At 40.2% G+C, this 15,889-nt stretch overlaps 1 protein-coding gene across 3 annotated transcripts in view; it reads left to right on the forward strand.

Moving 5' to 3' along the window:
• The window catches only part of TMTC1 (transmembrane O-mannosyltransferase targeting cadherins 1), a 272,519-nt gene that overhangs the window by 31,927 nt on the left and 224,703 nt on the right, over positions 1–15,889 (forward strand). For 2 of the 3 annotated variants that reach the window (XM_058743207.1, XM_058743208.1), the window contains exons 4-5: positions 1,487–1,663; positions 4,663–4,869. In XM_058743207.1, the coding sequence (XP_058599190.1) occupies positions 1,487–1,663; positions 4,663–4,869 (384 nt within the window). The remainder of the gene's footprint in view (positions 1–1,486; positions 1,664–4,662; positions 4,870–15,889) is intronic. The other variant, XM_058743209.1, reaches the window with a different exon arrangement.

Here is a 15,889-nt window from a genome sequence, read left to right on the forward strand (position 1 = left end):
TATGAAGTGCTGTTGTGAAAATCTTAGAAATATAAATCCAAATTCACCAAGTAGTTGCTTCCTGTTTGCTCCGGTATTAGAACAAGATTCACAGTTGCCGTTGGGTTTAAACTTATTCTGGGCAGCTTTTGCTGTGTCGTTGGTATACTCGGGAACATGATGAGGCCAGCAGCATGTCCGTATCTGTGTGATAATGAGCCGTGGTGTTACAGTTTCTGTTGTGCGTGCCATTCTCAATTTTAGCAATGTAAGCTCTAGACCAGCTTAAGAGGAAAATGCGTATCTGCCACAAATTTGGCATATAATTTTAGGTGATTGTTCCAAGACATACCGGTGAGAGTCAGGTGTCGCAGCTACAGAAATATTGGCCTTGCTTCAGAGGATTAGAGGCAAATGGGTGTGGCGCCTACTGAAGGAACAGTGATGAGTTTTGGTGTGGGCTGATTCTATGATATAAGGTGAAAAAAGGATTTATAGGCCTAGGAGACTTTTGAAAATCCCTGCTGGAAATTATACGGAGGAAAAAAAACACTTTATCTAATACATCTCCTTGGAAAATAAATTTAAAAATACAAATTAACCAGAAGAAAAGAAAAAGGCCAAAACATCTGTATTTTCATCACAGAAAAATGAGGATTCTGTATATCTACTGACTGATTTGTGTATAGAAATATACACAATATTCACTAGGATAATAATAATGATGTGATAGCCACTCCACATGTAATAAGTCATTTATGTAATCCTGCCTGCAACACTGTGATCCCATTTCATATATGAGGGAACTGAGGCCCCGAGAGGCATACTAACCTGCCCCATAATACCCTGTTAGTTAACTGCAAAGCTCTGATTTGAACCCAGGGAACCTGGCTCCAGAGTTCATGTATATGGCTTAGTAACTCGTATTATTCATTTAAAATATATTGACGAAATATCCTTCCATGTCACTAACTGTATCTTTATGGTATCATGTTAAGTGTTTTTGGTGGGGGGGGACGCCTGGGTGACTCCTTCAGTTGGGCGTCCAACTTCATCTCAGGTCATGATCTCGCGGTTCGTGTGTTTGAGCCCCGAATCGGGCTCTGTGCTGACAGCTCAGAGCCTGGAGCCTGTTTCAGATTCTGTGTCTCCCTCTCTCTCTGCCCCTCCCCTGCTCACACTTGGTCTCTGTCTCTCTCAAACATAAATAAACGTTAAAAACATTTTTAAGTGTTTTTTTTCAGTATCCATTTGTTATATGCCATATTTTATCATAATTTATGTGTATTTTAATTTAAATACCAAAGTTCAATGTTGTTGGGCATTTACTTTTTTCATCTTTGCAATATTAAATAACTCTGTGATGAATATTCACGAAGAAATCTTTGTTCACCTACTTACTTAGAATACGATGAAATTGAGTTAAATCATATTTTTTAGAAAGTTGGTGTTTGTCAGTGACCCATATTTCTTCTTAGATTAAAAGAGTCTCAATCTTGTTTTCCAGGAGTGTGGACCAGCGTCATGTTGGGGAATGTTTCCCTCCCACGGTGTCTCCCTTCTTCTTGCTGCTCAGTTTGTTGCTGGGGACCTGTGCGATGCTGGTGAAGGAGACCGGCATCACAGTGTTTGGAGTGTGCCTGGTTTATGATCTCTTTTCCCTATCCCACAAGCAAGAGAAATCGTAAGTCATTTTTAAGTTTTGCCATCAAGCAGAGCATGCACAGAGAATTACTTAGATCGGTAGCTTTCAAACTTTCATTCAAAAATAAATAAATAAAAGTACACTCTTGTGTTAAATGTAACCTCTTGGCCCATAAATTAGTAAGTCTTGTTTTGTTAAAATAAATGCATCAGATATGTTCAAACTCTTCACACTTTATAGAAGTCAGTGAGGACCGTAAAGATTTTGGGAGCCCCACATTTGGAATTGGCAAGTATCCATGCTGATTACAGGTTTCTATTGCTAGATTGTTTCGGTTGCATCCTATGGAGACCTCTTGATTCACAAAGAGAAGTGGTTGCAAATGGTGACAGGTTTTTTTTAATAGCTTGCTTAAATCCCTGCATTCAAATGAGTGTTGTCTATCAAAAAGCACTGCTAAGTTGGAACCTGCTTACTTGTTCTAAGGATGATGCTGTTACCTAAGAGTTTTGGGAGTCTCATTTTGGAATTCTGCAAAAGGCCAGTCTAAACCATACAGGAATACTCACATGTTATATTCAAATTAAAGGTCAAGTTTAATTAGTAGCCCATTTTCACTTAAAGAATTTAAGCACATTAAAAAAAAAAAGAATTTAAGCACATTCATTATATCCTGTAGATTATAGATGGTAAGAATGCTGTGGCACATTAAAAGTTGAAGCACATACTATATTTTTCTTTCTCTATCAAATCCATAATTACTTACAGTTTGACATGCAGACCCCATTTTTCAGTAATTATAAGGCCCTTACTTTTGAACTCTTAAAAACGTGGTTGATTTATTCTTCTGCTTTATCTGATGAAGAATTTTAGCTTAAAAAAAATTTGCCTTTTTATCCCATTCCCTACCTCTTTATACTCCTTGATATAAAGATAAGAGCAGTGTTATTGAGTGGCAACAAGCTGAGATGAGTCATTAAATTCTGATCACCTTCCTGCCTGGGCGTGCTTGGAGATAATTTAAATAGACTTTAGTGCTCTATTGGCTCTCTGTAAATCTCAGAGGCGTGTAAAAGGAAGGAGCTCAGTTATCATTTTGACCTAAGCTCCTGCCAAGAAAGCTGTGAGCCAGAGGACCTCCCCTTGGCTTATATGAGAATGCCTTTCCTCTGCAACCTCTCAACCAATGGGAGTAATGGCAGTGCCTGCCTTACTTTTTACAACCTATCGGCTCATCTTGCTTCCCACTTCCTTCTTGCATCATTTTTGTCTCCGCCTCCTAACCCCTTTCTTCTTTGCTCACTGATAGCAGAAAGCTGGCTGCAGACCCTCTCCTGTGGTCCAGTCCAGAGCAATTTTAACTTCATCATTGAAGTCGTGTCTCCTCTGGGCTCGGGACTTTCCAGGCCACCGTTGCCTGTATACAACATCCTTTTTCATCTGGTCACTGTTGAGCCAGGCTTTTTTCAAAAGGGATAATTGTCTCTTTTATTTCTTTAATAATTGTTTCTGGCCTTCATTATGCTAAACTGTTAGAAGTTCTATGGGAGAAATCATATTGCTAATATATAGCTCAGAAGGTGAAAAGCTTCTAGCCTCTGCTTTGTTTTTTAGAAACTTTTGGCTCTCATAACCAGCAGCTCTGCATAAGTGGAGACATTCATTCTTTCCTTCATCTTTTCTCTATCTATTCAATACATACTCATTTTGTGCCTGACCAAGAAGGAGACAGAAGATTTCTTCCCCCCAAGGGCATATGCAATATCAGGGAAGACAGACATTGTATAAGTAATTCCATGAGTAACTGATTACAGTTGTGAAAAGTGGTAGGAAGGAATGGAGAGCATGTACCAGGGAGACCTGGCCAAAACTGGTTAATATCTCTTGAGTTCTGTTCATGTGTCAGGCACTGTGCCACACCATTTACAGGCTTGAAGTCACTTAATGCCCACAATCACTGTTGGCCTCATTTTACAGAGGAGAAAACAGAATCAGAAGGTAACCCCTCCAGAGAATGACATTCCCTGACTCCTGTCCCTAACCTCTTTCTCTAAAAGTAACCATAATCCTGAACTTGTCACTTTTCATTTCTATGATTATCTTTATGCCCTTACTTAGTATGTATATACCAGTGAATACCAAAGAGTATCTTTTAATATATTTTTAAACTTTATATAAATAGTATCACTTGCTTTTCTCTTTGTTTAACCTTGAGATTTTTGAGATACATCATTGTCCATATGTGTAGCTATAGTACATTCATTTTAACTGTTGTACAGTATTTAATTATCACAATTTATTTAACTCTTTCTGGATTTGGAATTTAGGTAATTTTCACAGCTTGTACTATTGTAAACTATGCTGCAATGGATTTTTTTGTGTGCAAATACATGTGAGTTTCTCTCGGGCATAACCATAGGAGTGGACTTACTGGGACCACGGGTAGATGCATGTTCACTGTGTCCCGTGCTCAGACATTGCTCCTGAAATGATTGTAGCAGTGTCTAAGAATCCCCTTTGCTTTTTTCCAAATGCTGGACATCATTCAGTGGTATCAGACGTTTTAGTTTCTGTTCGTTCAGTGATTATGAACTCTGTCTCAGAGGATTCATGAAAGAAAATGTAATCAAGGTACATTGGATGGATCAACTATGAGCAGTATTTTACAAGATCAAAATTATGTAAATCCCGAATATCACTTCAACCAAGTATTTTGAAAGAAATCTATATTTGGAGGATGAAGCGTGAAGAAGAGGGTGTGTGTGTGTGTGTGTGTGTGTTGGTGACCATGTAAGAGGGACTGAGTCCTAGTCTTCTGTAGTAGTAAGTCAGTATAAGTTCTAAAATAAAAAGAAATATGTTCTCTTGTTATTTTAAAGCATTGTGATACGTACCAGAAACAAAAGAGGTGAAAGACTTGAGCATGGCTGCTTCCAGGGAACAAGACCGTGGAGTGGGCCAGGGGACTGCTGTTTCTCGTTGCAAACCTTGTCATTCTGTCTGACTTTGTTTCTGCTCCGTTCCACATACACAATTAGGAGCAATGGGGTCATCCATCAGCGCAGCCCGCAGCAGCCTGCGAGTCCCCCGCCCCCGTCACTGCCCCCGCAGCCTCACCGGGAGAACGGGAAGCAGCATCGATTTCCTCACCGAGGAGCTTGGGGTGGCTGCCACTCACCATCGCCACTAGAACCCAAGAGCAGTGGATTCCCAGTGTCTCCTGGAGCTATGTGGTCCATGATGAGGTACTGAGCTGGGCTCCCCACGCCCATGTTCGCCATCCAGCACCGCCTGGTGCAGCATGGCTTGGCGGGAGAAATCAAACGTTGAATGTTTTTTTTCCTGACTTCCCTTCTCTCTCTCCTTGTTTCCCTAGCTCCATTCTTCTTTCCCTCCCTCCGTCCCTCCTTCTTTCCCTTCTTCCCTTTTCTTTATATTAGATTTAGATAAGAAAGGAGTAGTTAAGAAGAAGCAAGTAGAAACCCTGCTGTCTGCTTTGATTCGGAAGCACGGGGTGAGATGTGGATCTGTGAGGCCTCAGTTAAGAAGAACAAACACTTTACCGTGTCCTCGGTGGAGGAGCCTTGCAGTGGAGAGCAGGCACCCTCAGTTTCCCGGGGGAGGAGAGCACTCTGCCTCCATGCTCCCTCCACCTGCTTGTTGTATGTGATAGGAATTTATTACAGCACAGGTATGGGAGGAAGCCCGGGGGACTCTGCTTCTCAGGAATGTTTTTGAGGATGCAGGAAATCTTTTCTAAGTCACGGAATTTTCTTTCCCTTTAAGAATATTTTGACCTAGCCATGAAAATGAACATAGATTTACCAGAACGGGTACTCACTAAATTAGGTTGCCTCTAAAATAGCTCAAGCCATGGGCAAGTTAGAATTTAATAAAGATGGAAATTAGATTCATTCTATTAGCACGTTACCATTTCAGATTGCTGTTCTTATTCCTCTGTGCGGTCCCAGAAAACTCTTGTTTCAGGGTCTTAGTTTCCAATTATTTCTGCCTTTGCCTGTTTTTTTTTGTTTTTGTTTTTGTTTTTGCTTTTTTTTTTGTTTTGTTTTGTTTTGTTTTTTGTTTTTGATCTTGCTTCATTCATCAACAAATATCTGTTGAGCATCTCTCATGTGCCAGGCACTGTTTCGGGCACCAGAGATGTCTTGGTGAATAAGGAGGACAAGGTTTTTGCTCCTGTGTAGCTGATTTTCCAGTAGAGGAAGACAGATACTAGATAACCACCAAGGAATGGACAGAGTGATAGAGAGTGATGGAGAGGGGTGGGCTGGCCTGGCCTGGCCAAAGTTGTGTTGGTTGGTCCGGGAAGGCCTCCTGAAACCTTGTGAATGATAGGAGGAGCTAGTCCTGCAAAGACCTGCCAAGATCTGGACAGAGGGCTCCAGCTTTGGAATGAGCAAGTGGGAATTGAAAGGGGGCAAGGTCAGGAAGGGGGAGAGGTCAGGAAGGGGGCAGGCCCAGATCATGAAGGGCCCTGTTGTCCACAAAATCAAGTTTGGGTTTTATTCTGGGTGGAATAAAGGTTTTTTGTTTGCTTAAGTGTGGAGAGAAATGATTACATTTCTTTTTAAAAAAAATATTCCCTGACTTCGTCGTAGTGCATGATGTGAGGGGGCAAGAGTAAAGCAGGGAGGAGGGTTTGGAGGCTTTTATACAGATTAAGTGAAAAAGAAAGGTCCTGCCCAAGGGTGACAGGCTGGGATGAAGTACTGTGTTGGATTTGGGACATCTCTTGGATATAGATCCCAGGACTTGCTAATGCTTGGGATGAAGAGGGGTAAGGGAAAGGCAGGAAATGTGGATTTTAGGGTTTCTGGCTCAAACAGTTGAGTGGATGGTGGTGCCAGTTACTGAGAGAGGAAGGCTAGGGGAGAAATAGGTTTCCTGGGAGTTGGAGGGAGGATGAAATCACAGAAATGTGTGAAATTCCTAAAGATGAAAGAAGGCAGAAAAATAGTCAAAACACTGAGGAAATCTTGACTTTTTAATAGAGGACCATGGAGGAAAAGAAGATAACATTTGGGGGAAATTGTACATTTTCTAAGGAAAGGCCAAGGAGGAGAAAAAAGGAGGACTTAATAGAACATTGGAGACTTTCAAGGTGGGTTTGACAACGTGACTCTCGTGAAGGAGGGACCATGTTGGGCTTTGCTCACATTTGTGTCCCCAGTTACTTTCATAGTGTCTGGCTAATTGTAGTTACTCAGATGTTTGTGAGATGAATAAATAAATGAGTTGATGGTAAGAAAGTGTTGGAATGAATCACAGAAAGAACATTTCCAGTGAATTTGGCCGTGAAGGAATGGTGGAAAAGGATGTTATCTGGAGGCTGTTAGGTGTTGGTTTTCATTCTTATTTTAAATTCACTGGACATGTGTGTGTATGTAGATAAGTTGCAGAGTGGAGAGATGAAAGACAGCAGCAGAGAGGGATGTGATGAAATATGAATACCAGGGGGATGCTGGTGAATGTTTAATACCTGGCTCTCCCAAAACAGGAAATCCTGACTTGTAGTGTTTGCCTGTTTCCACGTAAATACCGCTACCATGGCTCATTTCAGGCTACAAATGTGATGTCACTGACTGTGGAGTTGGGGGAAATGTACCAGAACCCACCATTATGTAGTATTTCCACTCTCTAGCAGACAACAGGCATAACCTCAAGAGCATAGATAATAGTAAAATGAGGTAAACTAGGAAGCGATGAGTTTTGAGTGTTTACCACCTTTGTCTTTAATACAATTGTAAAACTTTTAAGTTTAATTTAATTTTCAGTAGTGGTCATATTTAATAACTGGCCTGCAGAATTCCTAAAAATTTACTAGACATCTTCCATAAGCCAGTGTGAGTTAGCTCTAGCACACCAGTGAAGAAGGTCCTTTGGGAAAAGGAAGAAAGTTTGCTTTCTGTTATCCATCTACTCTGTACCAGGAAGTGGGCGAGCACTTCCCCCGTGTTACCCCGTGTGACCATCACAATATCCATTTAGGGTGGCTATGACAGTTCCTGCTGCCAGGAGGAAATCAGAGATCTTAGAGGTTAAAAAACCTTGTCCACATTTACATAGTAAGTGTAAGGTCGGGATTGGAACTCAAGTTATTTGACCCCTAAACCTGTGCTTTGCTCGTTGGCCATGCTCTCAAGTCCAGAGTCCCTGGCGAGGATTCAGTTTTGGGGAGGAGATGCCTGTATCATTTTATGTGGAGGTTGCCTCTCTGTTGAACTCTCAGGAGGTAGAAAAATTCTTGCGATTATCCTTGGTCCACAGATGAGGAACCTTTTAACTTGCTTTCATATAGGGTTTGGTGCTAATGCATTGAATCAGATGACCTGCTTTTGTAGGTTACATTTTATTTTGTTTTGTTTTGTTTTTAATCTGAGCACCAGGGTATTTATTTTAGAAACAACGGTGTCTGAAGAGCAGTATACAGTACAGCCGGAACTGGGTCAGAGGCTTGCTGAGTTACCATGTTTGTGGGCAAGAAGGATCATTTTCCCTCCCTTGAAAAGTGTCATGTATTTTCCCTGTTTGTAAAGGAAAAGGATTATATTTTTGAGTATGCGTTTGATTAGTATTAAAATTGTTTTTGAAATCTATACTTGAACTTCTGTCAGAAGGTAGTCAGGTAAAGCAAATAAAAGTTCAAAAAGGCAGCTGTGTCCTAGTTCTAAAGATCTCTACAGAGAGCTTGTAAATCATGGCTCCTTTGTTTACTTGATCCTGGACAAGTTAGTATCTCCGTGAGCCTCAGTTTCCTCATCTCCAAACCGTGAAAGCAGCAGTAATAACACTTTACTCTCTTTTTTTTTTTCAATATATGAAGTTTATTGTCAAATTGGTTTCCATACAACACCCAGTGCTCATCCCGACAGGTGCCCTCCTCAATACCCATCACCCACCCTCCCCTCCCTCCCACCCCCCATCAACCCTCAGTTTGTTTCAAGAGTCTCCTATGCTTTGGCTCTCTCCCTCTCCAACCTCTTTTTTTTTTCCCTTCCCCTCCCCCATGGACTTCTGCCAAGTTTCCCAGGATCCACATAAGAGTGAAACCATATGGTATCTGTCTTTCTCTGTATGGCTTATTTCACTTAGCATCACACTCTCCAGTTCCATCCACGTTGCTACAAAGGGCCATATTTCATTCTTTCTCATTGCCACGTAGTACTCCATTGAATAACACTTTACTCTCAAATTGGTTGTCAGGACTAAGAGCAATCAAACAGGTAATAAGCATGTAAATAGGTGCTTGGCACACGGGTGGCCGTTCGGCCCATGGCAGCCAGCTTCATCATTATTAGTAGTTAATATTATAAATATTTTCATTTTTGTGTGGGTTTCTAAACACCAGCATGCATCGTGAAAATGGTGAACCTGTAGTATGCAGGCAGGGGATGAGGAGTTTGTGTGTTTGTGTGGGACTTTTTTTTTTTTTTTAATTGGACCTCGAGCTTATTTGCTAGTGTACATTTGTACTGCATGTATAACGTTAGGCTGGCAAAAAATTGGGCTGACACTATCACTTAAAATATATTCGGAAGATGGCGCACCTGGGCGGCTCAGTGGGATAAGCAGCCGACTTTGGCTCAACTCATGATCTCATGGTTCATGAGTTCGAGCCCTGTGTTGGGCCCTGTGCTGACAGCTGGGAGCCTGGAGCCTGCTTTCGGATTCTGCGTCTCCATTTCTCTCTGCCCCTACCCTGCTCGTGCTCTGTCTCTCTCTTTCTCTCTCTCAAAAATAAATAAACATTAAAAGAAAAAATGATTTCAGAAGTTGCTAATTGCAGGGAAAAATCCCAACCCAGGAAAAAAACCCTAAATTTATTTAGTTGCTGGTTTTTCTGTGTGATTTGGTGATTGATTTATGGGCAGAAAGTGAAATAAAAAGACCTCAGACTTGGGGTACACACTCTGGAATCAGATAAAATTTCAGTTGATACTATGTTTTACTGAATTACTCCATGTGAAATGAGGAATGTTTTGTATTAAACATTCCTTTCCTCATCTTCTTCATTATGTTAAATTCATTCACACATGGACACACTTTCCATTTTGCGTTGGAAAGGTCAGTGAATTCTACATGAAATCTTATCCTCATAACTCCTATTGACATCTATATATAACAATATATAGTTACTCTTCGTATATATACTTGATTGATTTAATATTTAAATGACAGCGATCACAATAGGTGTTGAAGACAGTTCTTAGCTCAATAGATTCTTGTTCGTTTCCTCTTTTTTCAGCTGGATCTGTCATGGGTCATTCATTCACTCAACAGTATTTGCTGAGGCACCATTTTTGGTGTTAGGACTTTGGCCACTGCCAAATAAACAAAGCCCTGCCCTCATGGAATGTGGTGGGATGGTGGCCATGGTGTTTTTACTTAAAATGAGCTCATTTTCTACCTTTGTGGGCAAGACAGTGGTTAGATAGTTCAGTGGGTCTTTAAAAAGTTTTTCTTGTAGGGGCGCCTGGGTGGCTCAGTCGGTTAAGCGGCCGACTTCAGCTCAGGTCATGATCTCACGGTCCATGAGTTCAAGTCCCGCGTCAGGCTCTGTGCTGACAGCTCAGAGCCTGGAGCCTGTTTCAGATTCTGTGTCTCCCTCTCTCTGACCCTCCCCCATTCATGCTCTGTCTCTCTCTGTCTCATAAATAAACGTTAAAAAAATTAAAAAAAAAAAGTTTTTCTTGTAAATACTTTGCACATAGGCATGCAAATCAAGAAACTAAGACAAGTTTAGGACTATAGAACAGTTTAGCACCAAAGTGGATTTGTGAGGTAATTAAATTCAGGGGACTTAGGGAGGCATATAAATATTTTGACCTTCACTGATGGAATGGGTAACTGATCTTTTAAGTGTCGTTTTAATGCTTTATTTCTGTAGACCTTGCATTGTATTCTTTTTCCCCAAAGTAAGAAATGCTGTGCAGGTTAAACTCCTGAGGTGGAATTTTGAACCTTTATCCACACATATGACCCAGTGAGTAGGGCAAGTGTGTTTCAGATAATCATTGATAGCCTCATATCAGCTTTGAGAGAAACTTAGCAGCAAAGTGAGATTTGCAAGTGACAAAAAAATCTGTTGAAAGTCTGCATTACTGATGAATAACTTAGTTCTCTTGTGTCCCCCAACCCTCAATTTTACATACTTTTTCTGTTGACTGATCTCAGATGAGCCCTTTTCTTTCTTTCTTTCTTTCTTTCTTTCTTTCTTTCTTTCTTTCTTTCTTTCTTTCTTTCTTTCTCTTTCTTTCTTTCTCTCTCTTTCTTTTTAAAATATAATTTATTGTCAAGTTGGCTCACATACAGTGTATACAGTGTGCTCTTGGTTTTGAGGGTAGATTCCCATGGTTCATTGCTTACATACAGCATACGAGTGCTCACCAACAAGTGCCCTTCTCAGTGCCCACCACCAATTTTCCCCTCCCCCCATCCACCCTCAGTTTGTTCTCTGTATTTAAGAGTCTCTTGTGGTTTGCCTCCCTCACTCTCTGTAACTATTTTTTCCCCTTCCCTTCCCCCATGGTCTTCTGTTAAGTTTCTCGAGTTCCACATATGTGCAAACGTATGATATCTGACTTTCTCTGACTTATTTCACTTAGCATAATACCCTCCAATTCCATCCACGTTGCTGCAAATGGCCAGATTTCATTCTTTCTCATTGCCAAGTAGTAGTCCATTGTATATATAAACTACATCTTCTTTATCCATTCATCAGTTGATAGACATTTAGGCTCTTTCCATAATTTGACTATTGTTGAAAGTGCTGCTATAAACATTGGGGTACACGTGCCCCTTTTGAATCACTATTCCTGTATCCTTTGGATAAATGTCTAGTAGTGCTATTGCTGGGTCGTAGGGTAGTTCTATTTTTAATTTTTTGAAAAAACTCCATGCTTTTTTCAAGAGTGGTTGCACCAAAATGAGCCATTTTCAGTCTCATTCATTCAGCTGCTGCTTTCAAAAATTTTATGACCAAGAGTGCCTGGCTGGCTCAGTCAGTGGAGCGTGTGATTCTTGATCTTGGTGTTGTAAGTTCGAGTCCCATGTTGGGTATAAAGATTACTTCAAAATAAAATGTTAAAAAAAAATGAAATAACCAAATGAAAGAGGTGTGGCATTAACTAATAGGTCTACACAGAAAATTATCCAACAATTACAGGTGAAGTTTGTAGGTTCATAATAGTAAATCTCCTCCCCTACTTTAAAAATCTCTTAATGCAAGTGTAAACTTCAATGATGAATCCATGTTAAGAACACAGACCACCTCGTGGAGGTAGATGTTAACTAAGATTTTATTACAAAGAGACTTTGCAAATTCTTCAGTTGGTGCTTATCATTTTTCCTCACTTTGCTTTGTTTAAAGATGAAATGGGCCACATTTTGCCAGGGAATTTTCTCTCTTCCTCAGTGGTATAAATTCTTTGGTCTTTAGTTGTAGTTCTTAGATGACTTTATCCAGATCATTATGATTTATTTGGAGGAGGTAGGCACATGATGGGTGGAGGACCAAGAAACCAATTAACTCTCAGGCTGCATTGTATGAAAACAATAACCAAATCAACTAGTATAATTATTGTTAAAATTATTTATTATTAAACAACTTTAGGGACGCCTGGGTGGCTCAGTCAGTTAAGTGTCTGACTTCAGGTCAGGTCATGATCTTATGGTTTGTGAGTTTGTGAGCCCATGTCGGGCTCTGTGCTGACAGCTCAGAGCCTGGAGCCTCTTTCAGATTCTGTTTCCCTCTCCCTGCCCCTCCCCCACTTGTTCTCTCTCTCTCTCTCTCTCTCTCTCTCTCTCTGTCAAATAAATAAAAGTTAAAAAAAAAAAACCCAAACAAACATGGGGCACCTGAGTGGGTCAGTTGGTTAAACATCCGACTTTGGCTCAGGTTATGATCTTGCAGTTCATGGGTTCAAGTCCCGTGTTGGGCTCTGTGCTGACAGCTCAAAGCCTGGAGCCTACTTCACATTCTGTATGTCCTTCTCTGCCCCTCCCCTGCTCTCTCTCTCTCTCTCAAAAATAAATAACCATTAAAAAAGTAAAACCAAATAAAAACAAAGTACAAAAAAAAAATGACTTTATAGGTCCTTACTCCATGAGTCTATTATTTGAGCATAATATCAAAATGATATACTGTTCTGACTTTTGTCCCATACATCCTGAGCATATTCATAGTTTGTCAGTTTCTCTTTAACATAGTGACCTGACCATAGCTTTTGCTAAGACCCTGTGGTACATTTTGGTGTCACTGAACTGCAGACATGCTTAGTGAGTGTAAAGGCACTGGAGAAGGAGGTGACTGATTGTGGTAGGTATTGGTCTTCCTGTGCAGAAAGAAATATTTTCCTGGGAAGGGTGAACAAATGGTGGAGTTTTGCTATAAGAATAATGGAAATGGTGGGAAATTTCTTTTAAAAAATTTTATTTATTTATTTATTCATTCATTTATTTAATATTAAATATAGTTTAGTGTCAAATTGGTTCCCATACAACACCCAGTGCTCATCCCAACAGGTGCCCGCCTCAATGCCCATTGCCCACTTTCCCCTCTCCCCCACCCCCTATCAACCCTCAGTTTGTTCTCAGTATTTAAGAGTCTCTTATGGTTTGTCTCCCTCCCTCTCTGTAACTTTTTTTTCCCTTTCCCCTCCCCCATGGTCTTCTGATGAATGGATAAAGAAGATGTGGTTTATATATATACAATGGAATACTACTTGGCAATGAGAAAGAATGAAATCTGGACATTTGTAGCAACATGGATGGAACTGGAGGGTATTAGGCTAAGTGAAATAAGTCAGGCAGAGAAAGACAGATATCATATGTTTTCACTCATATGTGGATCCTGAGAAACTTAATAAAAATTTTTAAAAAGTAAAGAAGTTAGTTTTAAGGCAGTGTTATCAGGCTTCTTTTTTGTTTTTGTTTTTGTTTTATTTTTTTAATTTATATCCAAGTTAGTTAGCATATAGCACAACAGTGATTTCAGGAGTAGATTCCTTAATGCCCCTTACCCATTTAGCCCATCCCCCCTCCCACAACCTCTCCAGTAACTCTCTGTTTGTTCTCCATATTTAAGAGTCTCTTATGTTTTGTCCCCCTCCCTTTTTTTATATTATTTTTGTCTCCCTTTTCTTTTTTTTTTTTTTTAAATTTTTTTTTAACTTTTTTTTTTTTTTTTTTTTTTAATTTTTATTTTTGAGACAGAGAGAGACAGAGCATGAACGGGGAGGGGCAGAGAGAGAGGGAGACACAGAACCGGAAGCAGGCTCCAGGCTCTGAGCCATCAGCCCAGAGCCCGATGCGGGGCTCGAACTCGCAGACCACAAGATCGTGACCTGAGCTGAAGTCGGCGCTTAACCGACCGAGCCACCCAGGCGCCCCTGTCTCCCTTTTCTTATGTTCATCTGTTCTGTGTCTTAAAGTCCTCATATGAGTGAAGTCATATGATATATGTCTTTCTCTGACTGACAAATTTTGCTTAGTATAATACCCTCTAGTTCCATCCACATTGTTGCAAATGGCGAGATTTCATTCTTTTTGTTTGCTGAGTAATACTCCATTATATATATACCACATCTTCTTTATCCATTCATCCATCGATGGACATTTGGGCTCTTTCCATACTTTGGCTATTGTTGATAGTGCTGTTATAAACATTAGGGTGAATGTGTCCCTTTGAAACAGCACACCTGTATCCCTTGGATAAATACCTAGTAGTGCAACTGTTGGGTTGTAGGGTAGTTAGATTTTTAATTTTTTGAGGAATCTCCATACTGTTTTCCAGAGTGGCTGCACCAGCTTGCATTCCCACCAACAATGCAAAAGAGAATCTCTTTCTCCACATCCTCGCCAACATCTGTCGTTGCCTGAGTTGTTCATGTTAGCCATTCTGACAGGTGTGAGGTGGTATCTCATTATGGTTTTGATTTGTATTTCCCTGATGATGAGTGATGTTGAGCATTTTTTCATGTGTCAGTTGGCCATCTGGATGTCTTCTTTGGAGAAGTGTCTATTCATGTCTTTTGCCCATTTCTTCACTGGATTATTTGTTTTTTGGGTGTTGAGTTTGATAAGTTCTTTATAGATTTTGGATACTAACCCTTTATCTGATATGTCATTTGCAAATATCTTCTCCCATTCTGTTGGTTGCCTTTTAGTTTTGCTGATTGTTCCCTTCGCTGTGCAGAAGCTTTTTATTTTGATGAGGTACCAGTAGTTCATTTTTGCTTTTGTTTCCCTTGCCTCCGAAGACGTGTTGAGTAGGAAGTTGCTGTGGCCAAGGTCAAAGAGGTTTTTGCCTGCTTTCTCCTTGAGGATTTTGATGGCTTCCTGTCTTACATTTCGGTCTTTCATCCATTTTGAGTTTATTTTTGTGTATGGTGTAAGAAAGTGGTCCAGGTTCATTTTTCTGCATGTCGCTGTCCAATTTTCCCAGCACCACTTGCTGAAGAGACTGTCTTTATTCCATTGGATATTCTTTCCTGCTTTGTCAAAGATTAGTTGGCCATACATTTGTGGGTCCCTTTCTGGGTTCTCTATTCTGTTAGTGTTATCAGGCTTCTTAGTTATGAACTGTGTTTATTGCAATAGTATCATTAATATGCCTTTAATGTTCATTAGTAGGGTTGATTTGCCAAGCTGGGCTTTCGAGTTCTTTCAAAGTAGCTTTTCCAAAATATGGAACTTACCAGAAAAGTATTCTCTTCTATGGCTAGAGAACTTTTTTTTCCTCTTACTATTTCTTAACCATTAGTTGGGAGTGATGTTATTCTTTTTGAACCAGATCTAGAGTATATGGTAAGGCAGGAATTATCTTGATGAGTTTGACTGAAAGCTTATTATAATCTGCTTTGGTTCTTGAACTGAGCTCAGCACTAAAATGGATCATTTCAATAAAGTGTTCCTTGGATTCATTCAGAACTTAGCACTAAAAGCTTCTTCCAAATAAATCACATGCTAAGGAGGCAAAATTCCTTTTAATTTATGGATAGCAGTTGGTAGAGTTCCTAACTGCTGACAGCCCCTGGTTCATTCTGTTTAATCTTGATTGGGTACTGATTCTTGGCAATCTTCGATCCCCTGTGAATTTCAGTCAGTAGATGATAAGTTCTTTCGTCTCTCAGTGTAGAGCAATCAAGCTTAGGCATCTGCTTTCCAACTGGATGCACAGGGACATATGCTGAAAGAGAAAACTATCAGAATGTAGGCATTTCTGGTTGGCATGCAATTTTGTCA

This window comes from Neofelis nebulosa, chromosome 8 (assembly GCF_028018385.1).
Source record: "Neofelis nebulosa isolate mNeoNeb1 chromosome 8, mNeoNeb1.pri, whole genome shotgun sequence".
NCBI lineage: Eukaryota > Metazoa > Chordata > Mammalia > Carnivora > Felidae > Neofelis > Neofelis nebulosa.